The sequence below is a fragment of the Lonchura striata genome, chromosome 35 (assembly GCF_050655825.1).
Source record: "Lonchura striata isolate lonStrDom1 chromosome 35, ASM5065582v1, whole genome shotgun sequence".
NCBI lineage: Eukaryota > Metazoa > Chordata > Aves > Passeriformes > Estrildidae > Lonchura > Lonchura striata.
In genome coordinates this window covers 1766409-1792158 of record NC_140737.1, presented here as the reverse complement: position 1 = coordinate 1792158, position 25750 = coordinate 1766409, and the positions used below count along the sequence as shown (strand labels likewise).

General features: G+C 55.7%; 1 protein-coding gene across 3 annotated transcripts; it reads left to right on the top strand.

Annotated features, from left to right (window-relative positions):
* The first annotated feature begins 11842 nt into the window (after positions 1-11842).
* On the top strand, positions 11843-24662 carry LOC146764240 (class I histocompatibility antigen, F10 alpha chain-like). 3 transcript variants are annotated; one of them, XM_085565266.1, is made up of 7 exons: positions 11843-11974; positions 15480-15743; positions 22329-22601; positions 22866-23138; positions 23218-23325; positions 23423-23458; positions 23578-23814. In XM_085565266.1, exons 1-7 carry the CDS (start codon positions 11905-11907, stop codon positions 23796-23798), a joined length of 1245 nt encoding a protein of 414 aa, XP_085421392.1. In that variant the 5' UTR covers positions 11843-11904; the 3' UTR covers positions 23799-23814. The 3 variants fall into 3 exon arrangements, with proteins under 3 accessions (XP_085421392.1, XP_085421394.1, XP_085421393.1); XM_085565268.1 differs by lacking the exon at positions 23578-23814 and adding an exon at positions 24469-24662 and having other exon boundaries at positions 11845-11974; XM_085565267.1 differs by lacking the exon at positions 11843-11974 and adding an exon at positions 13462-13598.
* The last annotated feature ends 1088 nt before the right edge of the window (positions 24663-25750 follow it).

Sequence of the window (25750 nt, the reverse complement as noted above, 5' to 3'; positions counted from 1 at the left end):
GGTGGCTTGGTTCCTCTCTCTCGGTGGAGCATCTCACAATGGGATGATGTAACTTTGCCAGTCATGCAGTGAATAATTTAATGGTCCATTAACAGAAGATATCTCCTTGGAGGGAGACATTGTTCTTGGAAGTGATAAGGAAACTGCCCAGCTTAACAGAAGATATCTGCCCCACCTGCAACAGATGGCAAATAGAATACATGCTCATCTTACAAGCCAGGACGATGGACCAAGTTAAATACACGTTATACCAACAAGTACAACCTGTTGGGCCAACCAACAAAATCACAGTCACTGTCTGCTGTACAAAACCACCATACTTCCTGCGCAAAGAGACTGTGATCCCCCAAGCCATTTTATTGCTATTAAACAGGGACAATATCCTGGAGCACCTGATGGCATTTTGGGTTGACATCATGGGCCAAGAAAAACCCCTTATAGAGTGCAGCCTGTCAAATAAAGGTAATAACATCTACCTAGAAGGGATGGTGGACACAGGGGCCAACATTACTATTATCACACGACCTAAATGGCCCCCAAACAGGGAGCTGACTCCTGTCACTGGAGTCATCTTGTGCACTGGAGGAGCCGCTGTCTCCATGAGAAGCAAACATGCTATCATACTAGAGGGACCAGAGGGTCAAACTGCCAGCATCAGGCCATTTGTAGTCACTCTGACATCACCCTGTGGGGCAGGGATGTATTGTCTCAATGGGGAGCTCTGCTAGAAATCCCACCTCCATCCTGGGATTTCTAGCTGGGGCCACTGCAGAGTGCACCAACACACTACTCACCTGGAAGACTGACACCCCAGCATGAGTGGATCAGTGGCCCCGCTCAATGGAGAAATTATGTACCCTCGAGCTCCTTGTGGAGGAGCAGCTTTCCAAGGGCCACATCATACCTACCAACAGCCCTTGGAATTCCCCTGTTTTTGTTCTTAAAAAGCCTGGCAAGGACAGGTGGAGGCTCTTCCATGACCTTTGTAAAATTAATAAGGTAATTGAGGACTTGGGTCCCTTGCAGTCTTCCTTTTCCCTCCATGTTCCTCGTGACTGGACACTGGCAGCCATTGATATCAAAGACTGCTTTTTTAGCATCCCTTTCCATTCTCAACATGCTCCCAGATTTGCCTTTCCAGTCCCCTCCCTGATCAGACAGGCACGACGGAAGAGGTACCACTGGTGAGTCCTCCCCCAAAGAATGCAAAACTCGCTGTCTATATGCCAGTGGTACGTGGCCCATGTCCTGTCTTCCATCTGAAAGGCCATCCCAGATGCCATCATCCGACATTATATGGATGACATTTTGTCTTGGTTTGAAAAGACAGGTGTCTGCTAAGGAAGGCGGGAGTTTCCTGTGAAATGAAAAATGTAAACCCCCCCACTGAATTATAATTTTGAAATTAAAAGGCTCTCAGGCAAAGATATGGGAATAGGAATAACAGTTCTTTACTGGGAAAACTAAAAGTACGAATGCAATAGTACAAACAAAATAAATCCCCAAACGACTGAAAGAGTCAGAATATGACCTGACACCCTGAGGGTCAGGGTGGTGGTAGCAGTCCCATTAAATGGTGGCTCAGTGCTCCTGGAGTGACAGCTGTGGTTCTGTTGAAGCAGTAATCCTGTAGAAGGATGTAGTCTTCCTCTGAAGGTCAAGTGGTGGTGTAGATGGGCCTGGGAATCCAGTAAGGAAGAAAGCTGCTCCTCTGGGAATCCGGTGGGAAAAGGCTGATTTGGTGTTCCAAACATCAGATTATATCCAGGTAGGAATGCTTGGCCCCTCCCTCTGGGTGGAGCATTTTACAATGAGATGATGTAATTTTTATCAGTCATGCAGTGACATTCAATAGCTCATTAACAGTAGATGCTTCTCTGGAGGGAGGATTGGTTGTGGAAGAGATAAAGAAAAGTGCCCAATTAACAGGATAACTGCCCCACCTTTAACAGATGGTAATTCAACACCGAGTAATTAATACCCAGCTAAACCTGAGACATACTCTTATTTGTGCCCCGGAAGAGACTTACCTTAATATAGTTCTTTCCAAGACCATCAAGACAATTGAGGAAGCCAGATTTGAAATCTGGGAGGACAAAATCCAACATACCTGCCCTTGGATTTACGTGGGACTTTGGATCCATGAGCACACCATCATACCCCTGCAGCTTTCCATCAAGGACAACGCCAGGACCCTCTGTGATCTTCACCTGCTTTGCAGATCCATCAGCCGAGTGCATCCGCTGCTGGGGATTACGATGGAAGACCTCGCCCTGCTCTTCTGCCTCCTTTGCAGCAACAAGGAGCTTGATTCCCCAAGGAGCATCACTCTGGAGGCCCAGGAATCCATCAAAAAAGTGCAAGAAGCCCTCTCCTCCCGACAGCTCATCTAATGTATCCGACACTTCCCTGAAGGGAACTTATAATTCTGGATAAATCACTCAAATTCCATGCACTAATATTTATTGTTGGGACACACAGCTGAGACATCCACTCCTCATGATTGAGTGGGTCTTTCTTCATGATCAACTGACGAAAACAGTCACCACCTCGCAGGAACTAAAGGCACAACTAATTGCTAGAGCCAGAAAATGCCTCCCACCCTGCTGGGTGTGACTTCACATGCATATCTGTGCCATTGACAGCTAGAGGTCTGGACAATTTGCTCCGGACAAACACCTTCAGTTCTCCCTGAATAGCTACCCAGGCCAAATATCCATCCATCCACCAAGTCATAAGCTGTTCAATTAAGTTTTTAATTTGGTCCCAAAACTAGTCCAAAGTAGGAAACCTCTAAAGGCATTGACAATTTTCACAGACAGCTCAGGAGCAACCCACACATCAGTGATGACTTGGAGGTATCCTTTGATCCAGAATTGGGAGTCTGATGTCCAAATTATTGAGGGGTTCCCTCAAATGGATGAACTTGCTGCCATAATCAGAGCCTTTGAGAGGTGTTATGGTGCATGTTTACATTTAATGGACTTTTCTGTATCCCCCTTATTCCCCAGAGTTAATGGTTTGTCCCTGAAATTGTAATCTTCCCCTGAGTTGTCTGTCTCACCTAACCTGTGGGAACCCCAGGCTTGTTCTGGGGTCCCATGTGGTGGTGAAATTCCTCCTCCAACCCGTGCTTCCAAAGAAAAACTGCGCAGGCTCTTGCTGTTCAGTCTCAAGGCAGTTTATTGTGAGTTATCTAAAAGATTGTCTTCTCGGGCTGTGGCTGCTTGGTCAGTGGCCCGGGCAGAGGCACACATACACCCTGACATCCTCTCTGTCTGCTGTCTTCTTCTTCTCCCCTCCCCGCCCAGGGCTGCTGCTATCTTTTATATGATATATTACGTATTACATGTTTATAGTTTTCCCCCAGTACCTACTACCTATATTACAAAGTGCTTTTCTACTCTAAACCAATCTGTCAGTGCCAACATCACCAAGAACATGGAGACAAGGAAGAAGAAGGAGGAAGAACAGGATCAGCCCACTTTCCTCCATCTTAGAACTTCTGACCCCATGTAAAAAGTAAAAGCCCCCCTGTACAAGTGCTAAAACCCCCCTGTACAATACTAAAAAAATTTCCCTCTGTTTTGTAAATACTTTTACTATACTATCTAACCTTTTGTGACTGCTTGTTCCACCTCCAAAGTTGGTAACTCATTCCATGGCTCAAACTCAAAATCACAGCTGTTTCCAGCTGCCTGTCTGAGTCTAAAATGCTTCTGACCAAGGCCTGGAACCTCTAAAAATGTCTGAGAGACATTTTGAGTTCCAACACTAACCCTGCCCACTGCTCTCGAATGTTCTGTGTCAATCCTCCCTCAGCCCAGCCCATGCATGTCAATCCCCCTTCATACCAGCCCCTTGTTCTAGCAAGTTCCCTGCCAATCTCTCTTTGTACCACCCTGGCTTGGACCTCCCCTTTGGAAATTCCCTCATCCTCAATGCCCCATTGGACTATGTGACCCATTCTCCTCCCCTAATCTCCCTCATTGGTTGATACACTGTAAGACCCCACCTTTTGCTCCTCCCCAGGATATCCCTAATTGGTTGAAGCTTTGTACTATCCTATTAAACCTCCCCTGTTTAAAGGTGTCTGCAAACCTCTGATCAGGGCTCTTCGTCCTTGCATCTTCCCTGAAATAAACCTTTCCCTGGAACCCAGACTGACAGCCTCCTCCTCATCCTTGCCTCCACACTCTGTGCCTGTTTCATCCAAGTGCCGTAGAGCTTTCACTCTAAGCTGCACCCCAGATCACCCTGCTTCTGGGGTGGGTCCCACTCTCAGCATGGTGCTGTGGGGTGACTGAGCTAGCTGTGAGACTCTGGCACCGTGTCAGAGAGGTTCCAAGAACTTGTTAATTTAGTCACTGATTTGGCCTATGTTGCTGGAGTAGCTATGAGGGCAGAACATTAGTTATTAAGGGAGGTGACAAACCCAAATTTTTACAAGTTGCTTTCAGAATTAATATACCTCCTCTCCTACTGAAAGCACCCGTTTCACATTATGCATGTGAGGTCGCACACCGACCTCCCAGGACCCCTTGCGGAAGGCAGCCATAGAGCAGATGCCCTGGCCATGTCTGTGCACCATGCCAACACGCCAGATATCCTTTCACAGGCCTAACTAAGCCATGATTTCTTTCATCAAAATGTTCCTGCGTTAATGCAAACATTCAGACTACCTCAGGATCAAACCAGGGCAATGGTGTCCACCTGCTCAGATTGCAAAGTTTATAAAATTCCACCTTTAGCCTTAGGGGTTAGCCTCCGAGGCCTGAACAGCTGCCAATTGTGACAAACAGAAGTTACACATTACCCTGCCTTTGGATAATCCAAATACTTACATGTGTCAACTGATACATTCTCAGGTGCAGTATTTGTCTTGGCCTGGGCAGGAGAAAGCGCCAAAGAAACCATCAGGCACCTTCTCCTTTTGTTTGCCACCTTGGGAGTCCCCAGAGAGATTAAAACAGACAATGGTCCGGCTTATACCTCCCACAAGCTCAAAGACTTCTTCAATCAGTGCGGGGTAAAGCACAATATGGGTATACCTCATTCTCCCATGGGCCAAGCTGTCATTGAAAGAGCCCATTCTACCCTTAAATGGGTCCTCAATCAGCAACAGGGAGGGACAGGGACAACCTCTGCAATTAAGATGCTCTGTAAGGCTCTTTATGCAATAAATTTTTTTAAAAGCTTGTCCGCTGGCACTTTTCCAACTCGTCCCAAGGAAAACTAGTTGAAAAAGTGCTGGTACTGATCAAAGACCCAGACACCAAACACATTTCTAGCCTTTCCCTTTAATAACTTGGGGAAGAGGATATGCCTATATCTCAACACTATCAGGACCCAGGTGGCTCCCAGGGAAATTTCTAAAACTGTTTCTTGGACCAACAAATATACCAGTGGCAAAAAATCCTGAGACCAGCACAGAAGACCCAAAAGATGAGACCAGCTCTGCATGGAGATGGAGATGGAGATGGAGATAGAGATGGAGATGGCACAAATCCTCCAGACAAAATCCACCCGTCCGTCCCACAAGAAGTCCCAGTGGCACATGTCAGAGGTTTGTTAGGGAAATCAGTGTGGATCAATTCTGCCTCGAGTACAGACAAACCCATTTGTGGGATTGTCTTTGCTCAGGGACCAGGTTGTACATGGTGGATAATGCAGAGAGATGGAGCAACACGATGTGTACCTCAGGGGAATCTGATTGTGGGGTGAGACTCGTGCAAATATCACTGTTTGCTGGGTGTTACTGCCAGTGTCTGTACACGAAAACGCACAGACGTGAGACAGAAGGAAATGTGTAAGTGTCAAAGGTTTGAGCAAGTGAAATAGGAGGAAGTGTCAAAGGTATGAGCAAGTGAGATGGAAGGAAATATGTATGAGTAAGTGAAAGATAGAAGTTTTAACTTGATGGAGTTTTTACATGATGTTGAAGATAAGGAGATATGGGGTGGAATGTCCTAGGGTGAGGTTCTGGTGTTTGTATCCCCAATTGTGTGTTCTGTTCATGTTTGATATTCTGTTCTGTGCTTTCAGAACTGACTCAGAAAGAGAAGGTTTGTTTTGCCTTGTTATCAGCTGGCTCACCTCCCCCCATGCTCTGCTGTCTAGAAGAGGCCAGTGCTGGCTGGCTTTTGCTTTGCTTGCTGGCTTTTGCTTTTGCCTTTGCTTTTTAAATTAGTTTAGCTAAGCAGTCTAATTCTTTCCCTAGACTGTTTTTTTTTTTTTTTCCTTTCCCTTTCCTGAATACCATCCAGCCTGCTCCAGACTGGGACCTGGGAACCCCGAGGAGCACCGGGAGCCTGCGCTCTGTGATCTGCAGCAGCCATCCCCAGCGCCCAGAGCAATCCCCAGCGCCCAGACCCGGGCGACCACCCCCAGGAGAGACTTTCTGGATTTGTCATCTCTTCAGAGTGGTGAAAGAGTTTTGTTGTCATCTGGTGTTGTTCATTTTTTTAGTGCTGGGAAGGGATTTGTTTGTTAAATAAATAGGTTCTTTTCCACTTCTCTCCAAGAAAATTCTTCCTGAATCAGGTGGGTGGGGAGGGGCCGTGGGGGTTTGTTTTCTGGGGGCTCCTTCCAGAGGTTTTTCTCCCAAATTTGCCCTAAACAAGGACAAATATTTTGCTGCCCATCTCATGGCTGGAGAGAGTGGAAAAAAACCCTGTTCTAATCATATTTTTGTTCCAATTACTTTGTGTTAGTATGGAGCAGTTACTGGCTATGTTGTTTGAATTCATAGTGTCTTTTAGAGTGGAGGCCTGTATATGTTTCTGGTCCCTAGGGTTTTTTGAGATCTTAATCCCTCTATGGTCCCTAGGTTTATTTTCTTATCCAGGAATAGCTCTGGTATTGTCCCTAATACGTAGTTTTTGGAGTAGAAGGGCACTGACCAGAATATCCATCGGGTTGGGCTTGGGTGTCATGGCTTTCAGGGTTTTATGAGGGTGCTGAAGTCTGTTCCAGGAATGCATGGCTCATGGTCATGGTTGTGCAGCCAGTTTGTTAGAGGGGAAGCAGGGGATGAGGCTTTTCAGCTGTTGCTTTCCTTCTTCTCCTCTGAATCTCTCAGCTCCCTATTAGAGAATGTTCCATTTCCCCTGACTGTTAAAGAGACCATCTTCCTGGTGTTTAATCTGGTAAGCTCTCTCTCTACAGTCTGCAGTCTCTCTAGAATGAGGGCTGAGATTTCTAGAGGGGCTAAAGAGACACCTGACCCAGGAGTAGACCCAGGTGTGAGAAATCCTGACTAGTGTGGGAAATGGGGGGCACAGGAATTAGCACATAGACTGTTTTCCCACATTCAAATTGATTTTACTGATTTGCCTAAAGTAGGAAGGTATAAACATTTATTGGTGATAATAGATCACTTGACTCACTTTGTAGAGACATTCCCTACCTCCAGGACAACTACACAAACAGTAGTAAAAATACTATTAGAAGAGATAATCCCCCACTACAGACTAGCAGGAGTAATAGACTCAAACAGAGGGCCACACTTTGCCTCCAAAATAATTAAAGAAGTAGTTACAGCTCTAGGAACAAAGTGGCAATATCATACCCCCTGACATCCACAAAGCTCAGGTAAAGTGGAAAGGGTAGATGGGAAAATTAAGAAACAACCAAATTGATGTATAAAACACAGTTATCTTAGGTAAAATGTTTACCTTTAGCCTTGTTAAATATAAGAACTCAGCCCAGAACCGATATTGAAATTTCTCCATTTGAAATGCTTTCTGGGATGCCTTATGACATGGATTCTCCTATAGATTACCCTGAAATAAGTAATCAACAAATTAACCAATATGTCATGCAACTTATGAAGGCTCGGGAAGGGCTTAGAAGAGCTGGGTTACTAGTGCAACAACCTCCTTTAGACCTAGCAATCCATAATATAAATCCAGGTGATAAGGTGTTAATAAAAAACCTAGAAAGAAACCTCACTAACCCCAAACTGGGAAGGCCCCTATGTTGTTTTACTCACTACAGAAACTGCAGTCAGAACCGCCGAGAAGGGGTGGACCCATGCGAGCCGAATAAAGGGAGCGATTCCTGCTGCTGCCCAAGAGCCGTGGAGAATAACCAGCCAGCCCGGGGACCTTAAGGTCACATTTAAATGGACTGAATGGACTCAGTAAGAATTGTACCAACCAGCTGGTAGAGAGATATTGGACTATGGATATCCTATAACTAATGATTTTAGAGTATATTGTACAAATAAGGATTGTGATTGTTACCCTTTTGTATGCTATATTTGTAAAATTTGCAGGAACGGTGGTGGGTCCATAGTTACAGAGGCACTCCTCCTAGGGGTATTTGTAAAGGTGTTATCAGTTAGAAAGAGAACTGACAGAGTCAGTCCTAAGGATTGGAGAAGAGAACGGGACCCTACCAAGGGAATCCCAAGAGTGGTGGGAGGTGTTTACTAAGGGGGCTAGGCCTGAAAATGGTTGTTTCCACTCCAATGAACCAATTCCCCTAATTGTTCAAATTATCAAAGGGAATTGCCGGAAACCTTTACCTGGGATTCAGTGTGACTCACCACAAGTGAAGGATAAAAGCTGGGAATCATTCAAAAAGAGGCAACAAAAACAGAGTTTGGGTCCTCCTGAAGAATATCCTTGCTCCGAGAAGATGGTGCGCCTCACGGCCCGGAGCAACCGAGTCGGCGAGCGAGGCAGAGGGATGAGAAGCGGTGGAGGAAAGAGCCCTCAAATGGGACAATTCAAAGTATTTCAAGAACTGCCTCAAGGATACTGATCTCCCAAGGGTAAAGGTGAGCCCAGCAATAACATGTCAAAACAAACACTGGGAATGGGGAGATAATGATAATCAAACCCTGGGGCAGTTTGGACTCCACCCTTGCTGGCAAATCCTGTGCATATTAGTTATATGTTGTACCTGGCCTGTACAAGGGGACTATGCACACCAGCCATTTAATTGGACTCTGACCAAAACAGACCAAGGGAAAGTTGTTAAGCATAATGCCACCACTGTAGCTCCCATTTTTTTGTTACTAACAAAGACTTGGTAAACTCTATGTGGGGATGGAGTAAACCTGAACTCCGGGCTACCTATTGGTGTCCTAGTTCCAATCCTGGGAGGGGATATTGTCATTATCCTGGGGAATATCTGTGTGAGTATTGGGGCTGTGGAACCATAGCAACCGCCTTGGCTGTCACCATCCAGATAACTTTTTAAAGGTCTCACCTGAGAGGTGCAAAACTCCGGGGTATGGCACTCAAGGAGAAATTCTGTATAAGGGGGATTGCAGGTCCCATACTATTGTTGTTACTAAATTTAACCTTCAGAACTTACATTTTTATAAAAAGGAAGACTAGAGACAGCTCATCTAATGCTTATTAGAGATAGGTATGAAACATTGCCCAGGGACTTACAAGTAGATGAAACCCTGGTCTTAAGCTACCAAGAGTTAAAGTGTTTTAATGAACAAATTGGTCAAGAGAAAAAGGGGGGATTGTAATAAATAAAAAGGTCTTTGTTCATCAAAATGAAAATTAATGGAGGTAAGAATTTGAACTGAGTAGGGAATGCAACTAGCATAGAAGGCTGTGTAACTAATTATATACAAGTTAACTTTTAGGCCAAGGACAATCTGCAAGGAAGATGAGGAGTCTTCATTCCTATGACCACCAAGGGCAGAAAAAAATACCCCCAGGAACCAATTGCATCGGCGCAGAGTGCATCGAGGGAAAATACGTCAACGGACAAAAAAAAGGGATTATAAAAACAAAAAGGTCAAAGGGGGAAGGTGCGCCGTGGCAGAGCAGAGGCTCCCCGGGCGCCCAGCGCTCTTCTTTTGCTTAATACCGCTTGCTTAATAAATTCTTGTTAATTAATTTATCTATACATAGCCCCACAATTGAATTCGTCCATAACAGCGGTCAGCCGAGCTCCCGGCGGTGCGCGGCAGCGGCGGCTCTGGGCCTCCTGCCCGGGCCGGGCCCAGGCGGGGCCGCTCCTCCCCCGCGGGCTCCGGGAAACGCCGGAGTTCGGGGAATGGAGGCGAGGCCGCGCCGTGTGCAGAGCCCGCCCTCGCCGCGATTGGCTGGTTCTGCCGTCACTCCTGGATCTGGCGCGCTGATTGGCCAGAGCGGGCCCGAGCACGGCCCCGGTGCCGCGCCCAGGGCGCCCCTGGCTCCGCAGAGCCGCCATGAGCGGAGCCCGGTGAGGCGGCGGTGGCGGAGCTCGGAGCGGCCCCAGCGCAGCCTCCGGGGACGGGGCAGCCCCTCCGTCCTGCCCGCAGCAGCCGGGCCGAGCCAGCGCTGCTCCGGCAGCGGCTCCTGCCCAGCCCCGGCGGGAAGGAGACCGCGGGCAGCCGCTCCCGCAGCGCCCTCAGCCCGGGGCCGGCACGGGCCGGACACGGCACCGGCGAGCCGCCGGAGCCCCCTGCCGCCCCCTCCGCCCGCAGCCAGCCCCGAGCCCCCGCAGAACCCAGCGCGGCTCCCACCTGCGCCGGGGCCGCCTCCGAGCTCCGCCGCCGCCGCCTCGCCGGTGGTTCCCGGTCACTCCCGGTATGGTCCAAATCACTCCCAGCAGGATCCCAGTTGCCCCCAACACGGTCCCAGTGTTCCCAGTCATCCCCGGTATGGTTCCTTTCAGTCCTTCTCAGGAAGAGTTCGATGTGGCCCCTGAGTTCAGTCACTTCCAGTATGAACCCAGTCGCATCTTACACGATGTCATTTGGCCCCACTGGGTCTCAGCCGCTCCCAGTATAAGTCCAGTCACCTCCAGTATGATCCCAGTAACTCCCAGATGCTCCCAGTATGAGTCTGGTTTGATCCCAGTCGCCTCCAGTATGATCCCAGTTACTCCCAGACACTCCCAGTACAATGCCAGTCACTCCAAGTGTTACCCTGTCAGTTCCAGTATGATCCCAGTATGACCCCAGCATGGACCAGCTGCTCCCAGTGTGATCCCAGTTGCCCCCTGCTTTATTCCAGTTTCTCCTATTCACCCCTACTACAGATCTGATCACTCCCGGTATGATTCCAGTCAGTCCCAGGATGATCCAAACCACTCCCAGTCTCTCCCAGTATATCAACTGTCCCCAGCATGGTCCCAGTTGTTCCCGGTGGCCCTCAGTGGGGTCCCAGTATATCCCAGTATGATCCCTGGTGCCCCAGTTCTGCTCCCAGTGGGTTATTTTCCCAGTCTGTCCCAGTCCATCCCAGCCTGTCCTGGTCCTTTCCTGGCAGCCACTACCATTTCCCAGATTCTGCCCCCTCTCACCCCATTCCCGGGCACTGGGACCCCCCTGCACCCCCTTATCCTGCAACAACACACCCCTGCACCCCCTTTCCCGGGTATCCTCCTCTCCCAGCCCCTGGATCCCCCGTTTCCGTGACCCCGGGGACCCCCGGGCCCCCATTCCCAGCCAGCCCGGGGCACATCACCCCCATGCCTCCCTTTGCTGGGAAACCCGGCCTGGGCACGGGGCTCTGCAGCCGCTCTGGGATTTATGATCCCCCAAAGGAAAGGGAGAGAACAGCAGAGAGAGAGAAGGAATCAGAGATCGAGATCCAAGTGCCCAGTCCCGCTCCGCCGAGGGTCAGACCCGCACCCGCAGGAAAAATGGGATCCGCTGCTCCCGGTGCTTGCCCGGCTTTGGGCCGAGCCAGCGGGGTCCGGGCAGAGCTGGAGCGCAGGGCCCGGGAGCTCAGCACGGCCCGGCCCGGGGGTCCCGCAGGGCGCGGCCGTGGAGGGTCCCAGATGGATCCCCGAGGGATCCGGAGGGGTGCCAGGAGGGGATCCCGGTCCGTTCCCTGCAATTCCCCCTTTTCCCCTCCCCTTTTCCCCTCCCCCCGCGCTCCCTCGGCACTTTCGCTTTCGCGTCTCTCCAGCTGCGCCAGAGCCGCGATCGGGGCGGCTGCGATGGCTGCGGCGCTGGGGCTGTTCTTGGGGCTCCTGGGGCTCCTGGGGGACCCGAGCGCCGCGACGAAAGGTGAGTGGGAACCCCGAAACCGGGACCCCCCCAGAACGGCAACTCCCGGGCACCCGGACCCCCTGAACTTCCATTTCCGGGCACCGGGACCCCTCTAAATCTCCGTTCCCGGGCAGGGGAAGCCCTCCGAACCTCAATCCCCCTCCCCAGCATCGAGACGCCCCTGCACCCCCTTATCCGGCAATGAGATCCCCCTGAACCCCCATTCCTGAGCACATGGACCCCCTTGAGCGCCCATTTACCACCCCGACCCCCCTGCAACCCCTTCGGGAGCACCGGGACACTCCTGTACCCCCTCACCTGGCACCGGGACACCCCTGAACCCCCACTTCTGGTCACCGGCGCCCCCGGAAACGCGATCGTGGAGACTCCCTTGAACCCCGAATTCCGGGAAGGAAACTCCCCCTGAACCCGCATTTCCCGGCACAGGAACACCCTGAACCCCCATTTTCGAGCACGGGGAATCCCCTGTACTCCCTTCTCCAGCACCGGGACCCCTCTACACCCCCTACCCCGGGACTGGGATCTCCCCGCACCCCCGTCAGTGCTCTGGGACCCCCTGCACCCCCATTGCCGGCCATCCCGCCCTTCCCAGGCCCCAGTCCCGCCTTTTCCTCGGCTTTTGGACCCCCAGATCTCCCAAATTTTTGTGTCCTCCCAATTTTCCATTCCCGGCGTTTCCTGGAAGGGGTTCTAGGGGCTCCTGGAGCGTTCCCCCCACGCCCCAGGGTATCTCAGCGAGGATCCAGTGGGATCCAAATGAATCCCCTGGAATTCCCCTTTCCCCGGTCTCGCTTTAGCGCATCCCGGGGACGCAGCTTGGGAGACGCTCTCAGACACCTCTCCCAGCCCCAGCCCCCGCTTTTCCTTGAGCCCGGCACCCCCTGGACCCCCACTTCTGCCTTCCCCAGCCCCCACCCACCACCTTCCTCAACAGCGGGGCCCCGTGCACCCCTTCCCTGGGCCCGGGGACCCCCTGGTCCCCCATTGCCCTCACCCCCCTTTTCTTGACCGGAGAACCCCTGAACCTTAGTTTCTGGGCATAGGGACCCCCTGCACCCTCTTATCCGCGACTGGGATCCCGTCCTGGACCCTCTTCCCGTGTTCTGGTACCCCCTGCCCACCTCCCCGGGCATCCCGCCCCTCCCAGGCCCCAAACTCGCCCTCTTCCTTCACCTTTGCACCCCCAGAGCTCCCAAATTTCCGTGACCCCCAGTTCTCCACTCCCGGCGCTTTCTTAAGGGGGGTCCCAGGGGTCCCCAGGTGGTTCTCAGAGGGCTCCAGGGCGGTCGCAGCGGGGATCCAGAGGAATTCTGTGGAATTCCCCCGTCCCCCCTCCCTCGCGCCCTCCCCGGTCCCTTTCGTTTCCGCGTCCCAACCTGTGAAGCCGGGATCTACCCGGCGACCGGTGACGTCAGTAACAGAGCGAGCTTCCATTGGTGGACAGGAAATAGCGGGGCCAATGGCGGGGCCGGAGGCGGCTCTGGGGGCGGGGCCAGGGCCGGGGCGGGGCCAGGGCAGTGCTCGGGGCTGCAGCGGAGCAGCGCCATGGCTCCAGCGCTGCGGCTGGGGCTGCTCTTGGGGCTCCTGGGGCTCCTGGCGGACCCGGGGGGCGCGACGAAAGGTGAGTGGGAACCCCGAAACCGGGACCCCCTGAACTTCTATTTCCGGGCTCCGGGATCCTCCTGAACTTCTATTACCGGGCAGGGGAGCTCCCCTGAACCCCATCTTGGATCCACTGACCCCTTTCAATCCCCTTCGCCAGCAACGGAACCCCCTGTACCGCCATATCTGTCATTGGGATCCCCCTGAATCCCCATTCCTGGTCAGAGAAAGCCCCCTGAATCGCCATTCCCGGGCCTCAGAATCCACTGAGCCCCCATTCCTGAGCATCGGGACCCCCTTGAACGCCCATTTCCGACACCAGGACCCCCCTGTGCCCCCTTATCTGGCAACGTGACTCACCTGAACTCCGAATTCCGGGAAGAGAATCCCCTGAACCCCCATTCCTGAGCAGGGAAACCCCCCTGAACCCCCATTCCTCGGCATCGACCCCATGAACATTCATTTCCTGGCAGTGGGACCCCTCTGCAGCCCCTTATCCGGCCCCGGGACCCACCGGATCTCCCATTCCTGGGGGTCAGGATCCCTTTGAACCCCAAATCGTGGACAGGAACCCTCCTGAACCCCCATTCCTGGGCAGGGAATCCTCTTTGAACCCCCGTTCCTGGGCACTGGGAGACCCCTGAATCTCCATTTCCTGGTACTGGGACCCTCCTGCACCCCCTTATCCGGGAAACGGATCCCCCTGCACACCCACAGTGCTCGGGGACTCCCTGCTCTCCCTTTTCCGGCCATCCTGCTTTTCCCAGACCCCAGACCCGCCGTTTTCCTTGACCTTTGGACCCCCCAGATCTCCTAACTTTCCGTGTCTCTCCTGCTTTCCACTCCCACCACTTCCCGAAACGGGGTCCCAGAGGGTCCCGGGGTCCCCAGGGATCTCGGGGGGCCACTGCAGGGATCCAGAGGAATCCAGAGGATCTCCCTGGAATTCCCCTTTTCAGCCGTCCCATCCCCCCACGTTCCCTCGGTCTCTTTCCCGTCTCCGAAGCTTCGTCCCCGGGATCCGCCCGCCTCTCCCAGCCCCAGGCCCCCCTTTCCCGAGACTAGGGACCTCCTGGTTCCCCATTCCTGCCTTTCCCAGCTCCCAGACTCCACTTCCCTCAACACCGGGGACCTCTAGACCCCCTTTTGTGGGCCCAGGGACCCCCTGGATCCCATCCTGCCTCTCCCAGTCCCTTCCTTGAACCTTAGACCCTTCTGACTCTCCCAGTTCCACTTCTGACCTTGGATGCCCCCAGCTCCCAAGTCTCTGTGTTCCCCCCATTCTTCGCTCCTGGCATGTCTTGTGGAGGAGCACCAGGGGGTCCGGGAGGGTCCCAGGGAGATTGTGGGCACTGGGACCCCCCTGAATTTCCAGTTCTGGGCACTGGCACCTCCCTGCAACCCCTTATCCATTACCAGTTCCCCTTTGCCTGCCTCCTTTTCCCATCCATTCTGGCTTCCCCAGTCCCCAGACCCCCCTTTTCCTTGTCTCTGAGCCCCCATGGCCCCCATTCCTGCTTTTCTCAGCCCCCAGCCCCCCCTTACCTCTACATCAAGGACCCCTGAGCCTCCTATTCTCAGGTCTGCCCACCTTGTGACCCTTCTTTCCTTGGCACTGGGGACCCCTGGATGCCCTTTCCTGGGCACAGGGATCCCCTGGAACCCCCATCCTGCCTCTCCCAGTCCCTGCACGCTCCTTCCATAGCCCTGGATCCCTCTGAGCCCTCATTCCTGGACACCAGGACCCCCCTGCACGCCCTTTTCTGTCCATCCCAGCTCTCCCACCCCTGCACACCCTTTCCTTGGCCCCAGCATCCCCAAACCCCTTCCAAGCTCTCCCAGTTCCCCTTTCACTGATCCATGACCCCCTCAACCGCCCCAAATCTCTGTTTCCCCCCAGTTCTCCACTCCCTGCATAACCTGCACGTGGCGGTGTCAGAGCCCAGCCCGGGGGTCCCCCAGTATATGATCATTGGGTTTGTGGATGGGATCCCCTTCACGCGCTATGACAGCGAGCGGGGCCGGATGGAGCCACTGACGCAGTGGATAAAGGATGGAGCCGAGCCGGGATATTGGGATGAGGAGACCCAGATTGGTGTGGAGAGCCAGCACGTGGATGCCAGGAACCTGGAGACAGCACGGGAGCGGTACAACCAGAGCGGGGGTGAGTGGGGTCTGTGGGGCTGGGATGGGATCTGTGGGGTGGAATGGGGATCTGTGGGGCTGGGATGGGATCTGTGGGGCTGGGATGGGATCTGTGGGGTGGAATGGGGATCTGTGGGATGGAATGGGGATCTGTGGGGCTGGGGTGGGATCTGTGGGGCTGGGGTGGGATCTGTGGGGCTGGGGTGGGATCTGTGGGGTGGAATGGGATCTGTGGGGCTGGGGTGGATTCTGTGGGGCTGGGGTGGGATCTGTGGGGCTGGGGTGGGATCTGTGGGGCTGGGATGGTAACTCTGGGCTAGGATGGGATCTGTGGGGCTGGGCTGGGATCAGTGGGGCTGGGGTGGGATCTGTGGGGTGGAATGGGATCTGTGGGGCTGGGATGGGATCTCTGGGGTGGAATGGGATCTGTGGGGCTGGGATGGGATCTGTGGGGCTGGGGTGGGATCTGTGGGGCTGGGCTGGGATCTGTGGGGCTGGGCTGGGATCTGTGGGGTGGAATGGGATCTGTGGGGCTGGGATGGGATCTCTGGGGTGGAATGGGGATCTGTGGGGCTGGGATGGGATCTGTGGAGCTGGGATGGGATCTGTGGGGCTGGAATGGGATCCATGGGGTAGAATGGGGATCTGTGGGGCTGGGATGGGATCTGTGGGGCTGGGCTGGGATCTGTGGGGCTGGGATGGGATCTGTGGGGCTGGGCTGGGATCTGTGGGGCTCAGATGGGATCTGTGGGGCTAGGGTGGGATCTGTGGGGCTAGGGTGGGATCTGTGGGGTGGAATGGGATCTGTGGGGCTGGGATGGGATCTGTGGGGCTGGAATGGGATCCATGGGGTAGAATGGGGATCTGTGGGGCTGGGCTGGGATCTGTGGGGCTGGGCTGGGATCTGTGGGGCTGGGATGGGATCTGTGGGGCTGGGGTGGGATCTGTGGGGCTCAGATGGGATCTGTGGGGCTGGGGTGGATTCTGTGGGGCTGGGATGGGATCTGTGGGGCTGGGGTGGGATCTGTGGGGCTGGGGTGGGATCTGTGGGGCTGGGATGGGATCTGTGGGGTGGAATGGGATCTGTGGGGCTGGGGTGGGATCTGTGGGGCTCGGATGGGATCTGTGGGGCTGGGGTGGATTCTGTGGGGCTGGGGTGGGATCTGTGGGGTGGAATGGGACCTGTGGGGCTGGGCTGGGATCTGTGGGGCTGGGATGGGATCTGTGGGGCTGGGATGGGATCTGTGGGGTGGAACGGGATCTGTGGGGCTGGGATGGGATCTGTGGGGTGGCATGGGATCTGTGGGGCTGGGGTGGGATCTGTGGGGCTGGGGTGGGATCTGTGGGGCTGGGATGGGACCTGTGGGGCTGGGGTGGGATCTGTGGGGCTGGGATGGGATCTGTGGGGCTGGGGTGGGATCTGTGGGGTGGAATGGGGTCTGTGGGGCTGGGGTGGGATCTGTGGGGTGGAAATGGGATCTGTGGGGTGGAATGGGATCTGTGGGGCTGGGATGGGATCTGTGGGGCTGGGATGGGATCTGTGGGGTGGGATGGGATCTGTGGGGTGGAATGGGGATCTGTGGGGCTGGGATGGGATCTGTGGGGCTGGGATGGGATCTGTGGGGTGGAATGGGGATCTGTGGGGCTGGGATGGGATCTGTGGGGCTGGGGTAGAATGGGGATCTGTGGGGTGGAATGGGGATCTGTGGGCCTGGGATGGGATCTGTGGGCCTGGGATGGGATCTGTGGGGCTGGGATGGGATCTGTGGGGCTGGGATGGGATCTGTGGGGTCGGATGGGATCTGTGGGGTGGAATGGGGATCTGTGGGGCTGGGGTGGATTCTGTGGGGCTGGGATGGGGATCTGTGGGCCTGGGATGGGATCTGTGGGGCTGGGATGGGATCTGTGGGGCTGGGGTGGATTCTGTGGGGCTGGGGTGGGATCTGTGGGGTCGGATGGGATCTGTGGGGTGGAATGGGATCTGTGGGGTGGGATGGGGATCTGTGGGGCTGGGGTGGGATCTGTGGGGTGGAATGGGATCTGTGGGGCTGGGATGGGATCTGTGGGGTGGAATGGGATCTGTGGGGCTGGGATGGGATCTCTGGGGTGGAATGGGATCTGTGGGGCTGGGATGGGATCTGTGGGGCTGGGGTGGGATCTGTGGGGCTGGGATGGGATCTGTGGGGTGGAATGGGATCTGTGGGGCTGGGATGGGATCTGTGGGGCTGGGCTGGGATCTGTGGGGCTGGGATGGGATCTGTGGGGTGGAATGGGATCTGTGGGGCTGGGATGGGATCTCTGGGGTGGAATGGGGATCTGTGGGGCTGGGGTGGGATCTGTGGGGTGGAATGGGATCTGTGGGGCTGGAATGGGATCTGTGGGGCTGGGGTGGGATCTGTGGGGCTGGGGTGGATTCTGTGGGGCTGGGATGGGATCTGTGGGGCTGGGATGGGATCTGTGGGGTGGAATGGGATCTGTGGGGCTGGGATGGGATCTGTGGGGTCGGATGGGATCTGTGGGGCTGGGATGGGATCTGTGGGGTGGAACGGGATCTGTGGGGCTGGGATGGGATCTGTGGGGTGGAATGGGATCTGTGGGGCTGGGATGGGATCTGTGGGGTCGGATGGGATCTGTGGGGCTGGGGTGGATTCTGTGGGGCTGGGATGGGATCTGTGGGGCTGGGATGGGATCTGTGGGGCTGGGGTGGATTCTGTGGGGCTGGGATGGGATCTGTGGGGCTGGGATGGGATCTGTGGGGTGGAATGGGATCTTTGGGGCTGGGGTGGGATCTGTGGGGCTGGGATGGGATCTGTGGGGCTGGGGTGGATTCTGTGGGGCTGGGATGGGATCTGTGGGGCTGGGGTGGGATCTCTGGGGCTGGGATGGGATCCATGGGGTAGAAGGGGGATCTGTGGGGCTGGGATGGGATCTGTGGGGTGGAACGGGATCTGTGGGGCTGGGATGGGATCTGTGGGGTGGCATGGGATCTGTGGGGCTGGGGTGGGATCTGTGGGGTGGAATGGGATCTGTGGGGCTGGGATGGGATCTGTGGGGTGGCATGGGATCTGTGGGGCTGGGATGGGATCTGTGGGGTGGAACGGGATCTGTGGGGCTGGGATGGGATCTGTGGGGCTGGGATGGGATCTGTGGGGTGGCATGGGATCTGTGGGGCTGGGATGGGATCTGTGGGGTGGAACGGGATCTGTGGGGCTGGGATGGGATCTGTGGGGCTGGGGTGGGATCTGTGGGGCTGGGGTGGGATCTGTGGGGCTGGGATGGGATCTGTGGGGCTGGGGTGGGATCTGTGGGGCTGGGGTGGATTCTGTGGGGCTGGGATGGGGATCTGTGGGGCTGGGATGGGATCTGTGGGGTGGAATGGGATCTGTGGGGCTGGGGTGGATTCTGTGGGGCTGGGATGGGGATCTGTGGGGCTGGGGTGGGATCTGTGGGGCTGGGCTGGGATCTGTGGGGCTGGGGTGGGATCTGTGGGGTCGGATGGGATCTGTGGGGCTGGGGTGGGATCTGTGGGGCTGGGATGGGATCTGTGGGGCTGGGGTGGATTCTGTGGGGCTGGGGTGGGATCTGTGGGGTCGGATGGGATCTGTGGGGCTGGGGTAGAATGGGGATCTGTGGGGCTGGGATGGGATCTGTGGGGCTGGAATGGGGATCTGTGGGGTGGAATGGGGATCTGTGGGGCTGGGATGGGATCTGTGGGGCTGGGATGGGATCTGTGGGGCTGGGATGGGATCTGTGGGGTGGAATGGGATCTGTGGGGCTGGGATGGGATCTGTGGGGCTGGGGTGGGATCTGTGGGGCTGGGGTGGGATCTGTGGGGCTCGGATGGGATCTGTGGGGCTGGGGTGGATTCTGTGGGGCTGGGATGGGGATCTGTGGGGCTGGGATGGGATCTGTGGGGCTGGGGTGGGATCTGTGGGGCTGGGCTGGGATCTGTGGGGCTGGGGTGGGATCTGTGGGGTCGGATGGGATCTGTGGGGCTGGGATGGGATCTGTGGGGCTGGGATGGGATCTGTGGGGCTGGGGTTGGATCTGTGGGGCTGGGGTGGATTCTGTGGGGCTGGGGTGGATTCTGTGGGGCTGGGATGGGGATCTGTGGGGCTGGGATGGGATCTGTGGGGCTGGGGTAGAATGGGGATCTGTGGGGCTGGGATGGGATCTGTGGGGCTAGAATGGGGATCTGTGGGGTGGAATGGGGATCTGTGGGGCTGGGATGGGATCTGTGGGGCTGGGATGGGATCTGTGGGGCTGGGATGGGATCTGTGGGGCTGGGGTAGAATGGGGATCTCTGGGGCTGGGATGGGATCTGTGGGGCTGGAATGGGGATCTGTGGGGTGGAATGGGGATCTGTGGGGCTGGGATGGGATCTGTGGGGCTGGGATGGGATCTGTGGGGCTGGGGTGGATTCTGTGGGGCTGGGATGGGATCTGTGGGGCTGGGATGGGATCTGTGGGGTGGAATGGGATCTGTGGGGCTGGGGTGGGATCTGTGGGGCTGGGGTGGGATCTGTGGGGTGGAATGGGATCTGTGGGGCTGGGATGGGATCTGTGGGGCTGGGGTGGGATCTGTGGGGCTGGGGTGGGATCTGTGGGGCTGGGATGGGATCTGTGGGGCTGGGGTGGGATCTGTGGGGCTGGGATGGGACCTGTGGGGCTGGGGTGGGATCTGTGGGGCTCGGATGGGATCTGTGGGGCTGGGGTGGATTCCGTGGGGCTGGGATGGGGATCTGTGGGGCTGGGATGGGATCTGTGGGGCTGGGGTGGGATCTGTGGGGCTGGGATGGGATCTGTGGGGCTGGGGTGGGATCTGTGGGGCTGGGGTGGGATCTGTGGGGCTGGGATGGGATCTGTGGGGTGGAATGGGATCTGTGGGGCTGGGATGGGATCTGTGGGGCTGGGATGGGATCTGTGGGGCTGGGGTGGATTCTGTGGGGCTGGGGAGGGATCTGTGGGGCTGGGATGGGATCTGTGGGGCTGGGGTGGATTCTGTGGGGCTGGGATGGGATCTGTGGGGCTGGGGTGGGATCTGTGGGGTGGAATGGGGATCTGTAGACCTGGGATGGGGATCTGTGGGGTGGAACGGGATCCATGGGGATTGAATGGGATCTGTGGGGCTGGGATGGGATCTGTGGGGCTGGGGTGGATTCTGTGGGGCTGGGATGGGATCTGTGGGGCTGGGATGGGATCTGTGGGGTGGAATGGGATCTGTGGGGCTGGGGTGGGATCTGTGGGGCTGGGGTGGATTCTGTGGGGCTGGGGTGGATTCTGTGGGGCTGGGATGGGAACTCTGGGGCTGGGATGGGAACTCTGGGGCTGGGATGGGATCCATGGGGATGGAATGGGATCTGTGGGGCTGGGATGGGAACTGTGGGGTGGAATGGGGATCTGTGGGGTGGAATGGGGATCTGTGGGGCTGGGGTGGGATCTGTGGGGTGGAATGGGACCTGTGGGGCTGGGATGGGATCTATGGGGCTGGGGTGGATTCTGTGGGGCTGGGGTGGGATCTGTGGGGCTGGGGTGGATTCTGTGGGGCTGGGGTGGATTCTGTGGGGCTGGGGTGGGATCTGTGGGTCTCAGCTGTGGATTCACAGGGCTCCAAGTGGCTGAAATAGGGTTCCACTAGGCTGGGATTGACTATCTTGTTATCCATGGGCCTGGGATGGGATCCATGGGGCTGGGATTGAATCTGTGGGGCTGGAATGGGGTGAGGGTGGGGTGAGAGTCCATGGGGCTGGGATGGGATCTGTAGGTCTCAGCTGTGGATTCACAGGGATCCAAGGGGCTGAAATGGGGATCCATTCGGCTGGGATGGAATATCTTGTGATCCATGGGGCTAGAGATGGATTCTGTGGGGCTGGGATGGGATCTGTGGGGCTGGGATAGGATCTGTGGGGCTGGGATGTGGATCTCTGGGGCTGGGATAGGATCTGTGGGGCTGGGATGGGATCCATAGGGTTGGGATGTGGATCTGTGGGGCTGGGATGGGATCCGTGGGGTTGGGATAGGATCTATGGGGCTGGGATGTGGATCCATGGGGCTAGAGATGGGATCTGTGGGGCTGGGATGGGATCCATGGGGTTGGGATGAGGATCTGTGGGGCTGGGATAGGATCTGTGGGGCTGGGATGTGGATCCATGGGGCTGGAATGGGATCTGTGGGGCTGGGATGGGATCCATAGGGTTGGGATGTGGATCTGTGGGGCTGGGATGGGATCCGTGGGGTTGGGATAGGATCTATGGGGCTGGGATGTGGATCCATGGGGCTAGAGATGGGATCTGTGGGGCTGGGATGGGATCCATGGGGTTGGGATGAGGATCTGTGGGGCTGGGATAGGATCTGTGGGGCTGGGATGTGGATCCATGGGGCTGGAATGGGATCTGTGGGGCTGGGATGGGATCTGTGGGGCTGGGATAGGATCTGTAGGGCTGGGATGGGATCCGTGGGGTTGGGATGTGGATCCATGGGGATCCAGGGGGCTGGAATGAGGCTCTGTGGGTCTCCATCAGACTCTGGGGCTCCATAGGGCTGGGATGGGGCTCTGTGTGGCCGGGACACAATTCCATGGGTCTCTGTGGGTACAATCCCCCCAGGTCTCCACACTTGGCTGCGTGTTTATGGCTGTGACCTCCTGTCTGACGGGACTGTCCGTGGATCCTACAAGGATGGCTACGACGGGCGGGATTTCATCTCCTTTGACCTGGGATCCGGGGGATTCGTGGCGGCCGACAGCGCTGCCGAGATCACCAGGAGACGCTGGGAGCAGGAGGAGGTGGCTGAGAGGTGGACGAATTACCTGAAGCACGTCTGCCCGGAATGGCTCTGGAAATATGTTGGATACGGGCAGAAGGAGCTGGAGCGCAAAGGTGGGAGCAGAATTCCCGCGGGGATTTGGGAATGGAGAACTTGGGAACACGGTAATTCCTGTGGGAATTCCAAGGGTAGATCTCACCCCCATCCCATTCCCATGGAAATCCATGGTCAGATCTCACTCTCATCCCATTCCACTGGGAATTCCATGGGTATAGCTCACCCCAGTCCCATTCTAATGGGAATTCCATGGGCAGAGCTCACCCCAATGCCATTCCCGTGGAATTCCGTGCATGAATTCCACAATTATCCCATTCCAGAGCCCCCTGATGTCCACGTGTCCGGAAAAGAGGAACATGGGACGCTGATCCTGTCCTGCCACGCGTACGGATTCTACCCCAACACCATTGCAGTCAGCTGGATGAAAGAGAATACAACCTTGAATCAGGAGACGGAGTGGGGCGGGATCGTTCCCAACAGCGACGGCACCTTCCACACCTGGGCCAGGATCGAGGCGCTGCCGGAGGAGCGGGAGCAGTACCGGTGCAGGGTGGATCATCCCGGAATGCTGGAGCCCGGGATCTTCGCTTGGGGTGAGGCTGGGAATGTGGGAATTGGGAATTTGGAATTCCCAAATGGGGATTCCCGTCCTCACTATCCCACGTTTCCCAGAGCCGAAGTCTGGCAGCAATCTCACCGTGGTGGTCGCTGTGTCCGTCATCGCTGCCATCCTTATCCTTGCTGTCCTCATCGGAGTCGTTGTCTGGAAGCTCCAATCCGGTAACACACGGGATGGGGGTTGGGAAGGGGCACGGATCCAGCCACACTGTTCTGGGAATCCTGTGCCACCGACACTGATCCCACTTTGTTTCCACAGGGAGGAGAGACAGGAGTGGATACAACGTGGCAGCCGGTGAGTTCCAGTGGCGGATCCAGCTCTGGGTCCCCTCTGTGTGGATCCCAGGATGGATCCTGGGGTTAATCCCAGTGTGTGATCTATGATGGAATCTCATGGATCTTCTCTTTCTGAAGGAAAGGATGTGGGAATTAATGGCTCAGCTGCAAGTACAGAGCAGGATCAGGGTGGGATTCGAGGGGGATCAGGGCAGGATGGATGGACTGGGATCAGGGAAGAATTCTGGATCAGAGCAGGGGTCCAGAGTGGGATCAGGGGGAATTGTAGAGTGGAATTGGGGCTGGGTTCTGGAGTGAGATCATTTGTGATGGATGGAGCGGGATTGGGGCAGGAGTGATGGAGTGGGATCAGGGAGAGATTCCAGTGCAGGATTGGGTGGGCTGGATGGAGCAGGATCAGGGCAGGATGGGATGGGATGGGATGGGATGGGATGGGATGGGATGGGATGGGATGGGATGGGATGGGATGGGATGGGATGGGATGGGATGGGATGGGATGGGATGGGATGGGATGGGATGGGATGGGATGGGATGGGATGGGATGGGATGGGATGGGATGGGATGGGATGGGATGGGATGGGATGGGATGGGATGGGATGGGATGGGATGGGATGGGATGGGATGGGATGGGATGGGATGGGATGGGATGGGATGGGATGGGATGGGATGGGATGGGATGGGATGGGATGGGATGGGATGGGATGGGATGGGATGGGATGGGATGGGATGGGATGGGATGGGATGGGATGGGATGGGATGGGATGGGATGGGATGGGATGGGATGGGATGGGATGGGATGGGATGGGATGGGATGGGATGGGATGGGATGGGATGGGATGGGATGGGATGGGATGGGATGGGATGGGATGGGATGGGATGGAGCAGGATTGGGGTGGGATCAGGTGGGATTCTGGAGCAGGTCCCGCTCCCCATGGGCTCCAGCCACATCTGTCCTGTGGAATGGGGACAGGGACAGGGTGACACTGTGATCCTCTCTCATCCTGACAGGAATCACCGTCTGAGTGATCCATGGAGCTGCATCCGGCCTGTCCTGGTTCAGGACAAATTTAGGGAAAGACCCCCAAAAGGGTTCTTTCCGGAAAGCAGATTCAATTGGCCCCTCCCCCAACCAGTTCGTGAAAGATACCTCTTTGGAGAAAAGTGGAAAAAAACCTGTTTATTAAACTAGCAAACTTAGACAATATTGAACAACAAAACTTCTTGCCACTCCAAGAGAGAGACAATCCCAGAAAGATCCCTCAGGTCGCAGCTGGGCTCACTCAGTCTCTGCTCAGTCCCTCCGGCGCTGGAAATGCCACGGCCCAGGCCCGGCCGCTGGGCCACCAGCGCTGCTGCTCTTCTGGTGTGCAGTCCAGAGCAGGTCCAGAGAAAGGGAACAAACCACAGTCCAGGGAACTTCTTTGCCTCAGCTAGCTAAAACTAACTAGACTAGGAAAAAAAACAAAGGAGAGCTCCGTCTCGTTGTCCGTCTGGATGCAGACAACTCAGTCCAGGAGCAGGAATGTGGAGGAGGGAGTGCAGTTCTTGAAAACAAACTCCGCGCTTCTTCCCACCCCCCTCTTCCCTCCTGGAACAAGTCTTAAAGGTGTAGAACTTATTATTCAACATGAACAGGGCAGACGATTGGGGATAAAGGCATCATACAGTCAACCTAGGACAGCATCCCACACAAGAAGGATCTGCAAACCCAGCCCTGGGAGTTGTGAGGAGGTAAGAGCCCCTCTGTGCCTAGAAGTCAGCCAAAGATCCATTTGGCACTCAGAGATGGTGGAGACGACTCATGGCGGGCAGAAGCCCCACAAGTGCTTGGAATGTGGGAAGGGCCTCCGCCGGAGCTCCAGAGATCAGACCTGATGTGGCACCAGGTGATCCAGATGGGGAATCAATTTGCCCTACAAGTGTGGGGAGTGTGGGAAAGGCTTTGGGCAGATCTCCAAGTTCATCAATCACCACAAGATTCACACCAGGGAGAGGCCCTATGTGTGTCCCAAGTGTAGGAAGTGGTTTCCACTCCTATCTCATCGTAATGAGCCAAGGGGTCAGCTGGAAATGTATTTAGGATAATTGAAAACTGTGGATGAGTCGAGGGGACAGCTGGGAATATAACTGAGATAGCAGAAGATTACATATTTTAGTTAAGATTCTAAAATTAGTTAAGAAGTCAAGTTAGCTAGCAAAAATCACATGCCTTAGTTAAAGAGTAGCAAATATATTGAAAAGTAAAGCTAGGAGTGACAGGGATAGATGTAGGAATTGTGAAGGAGCAGAG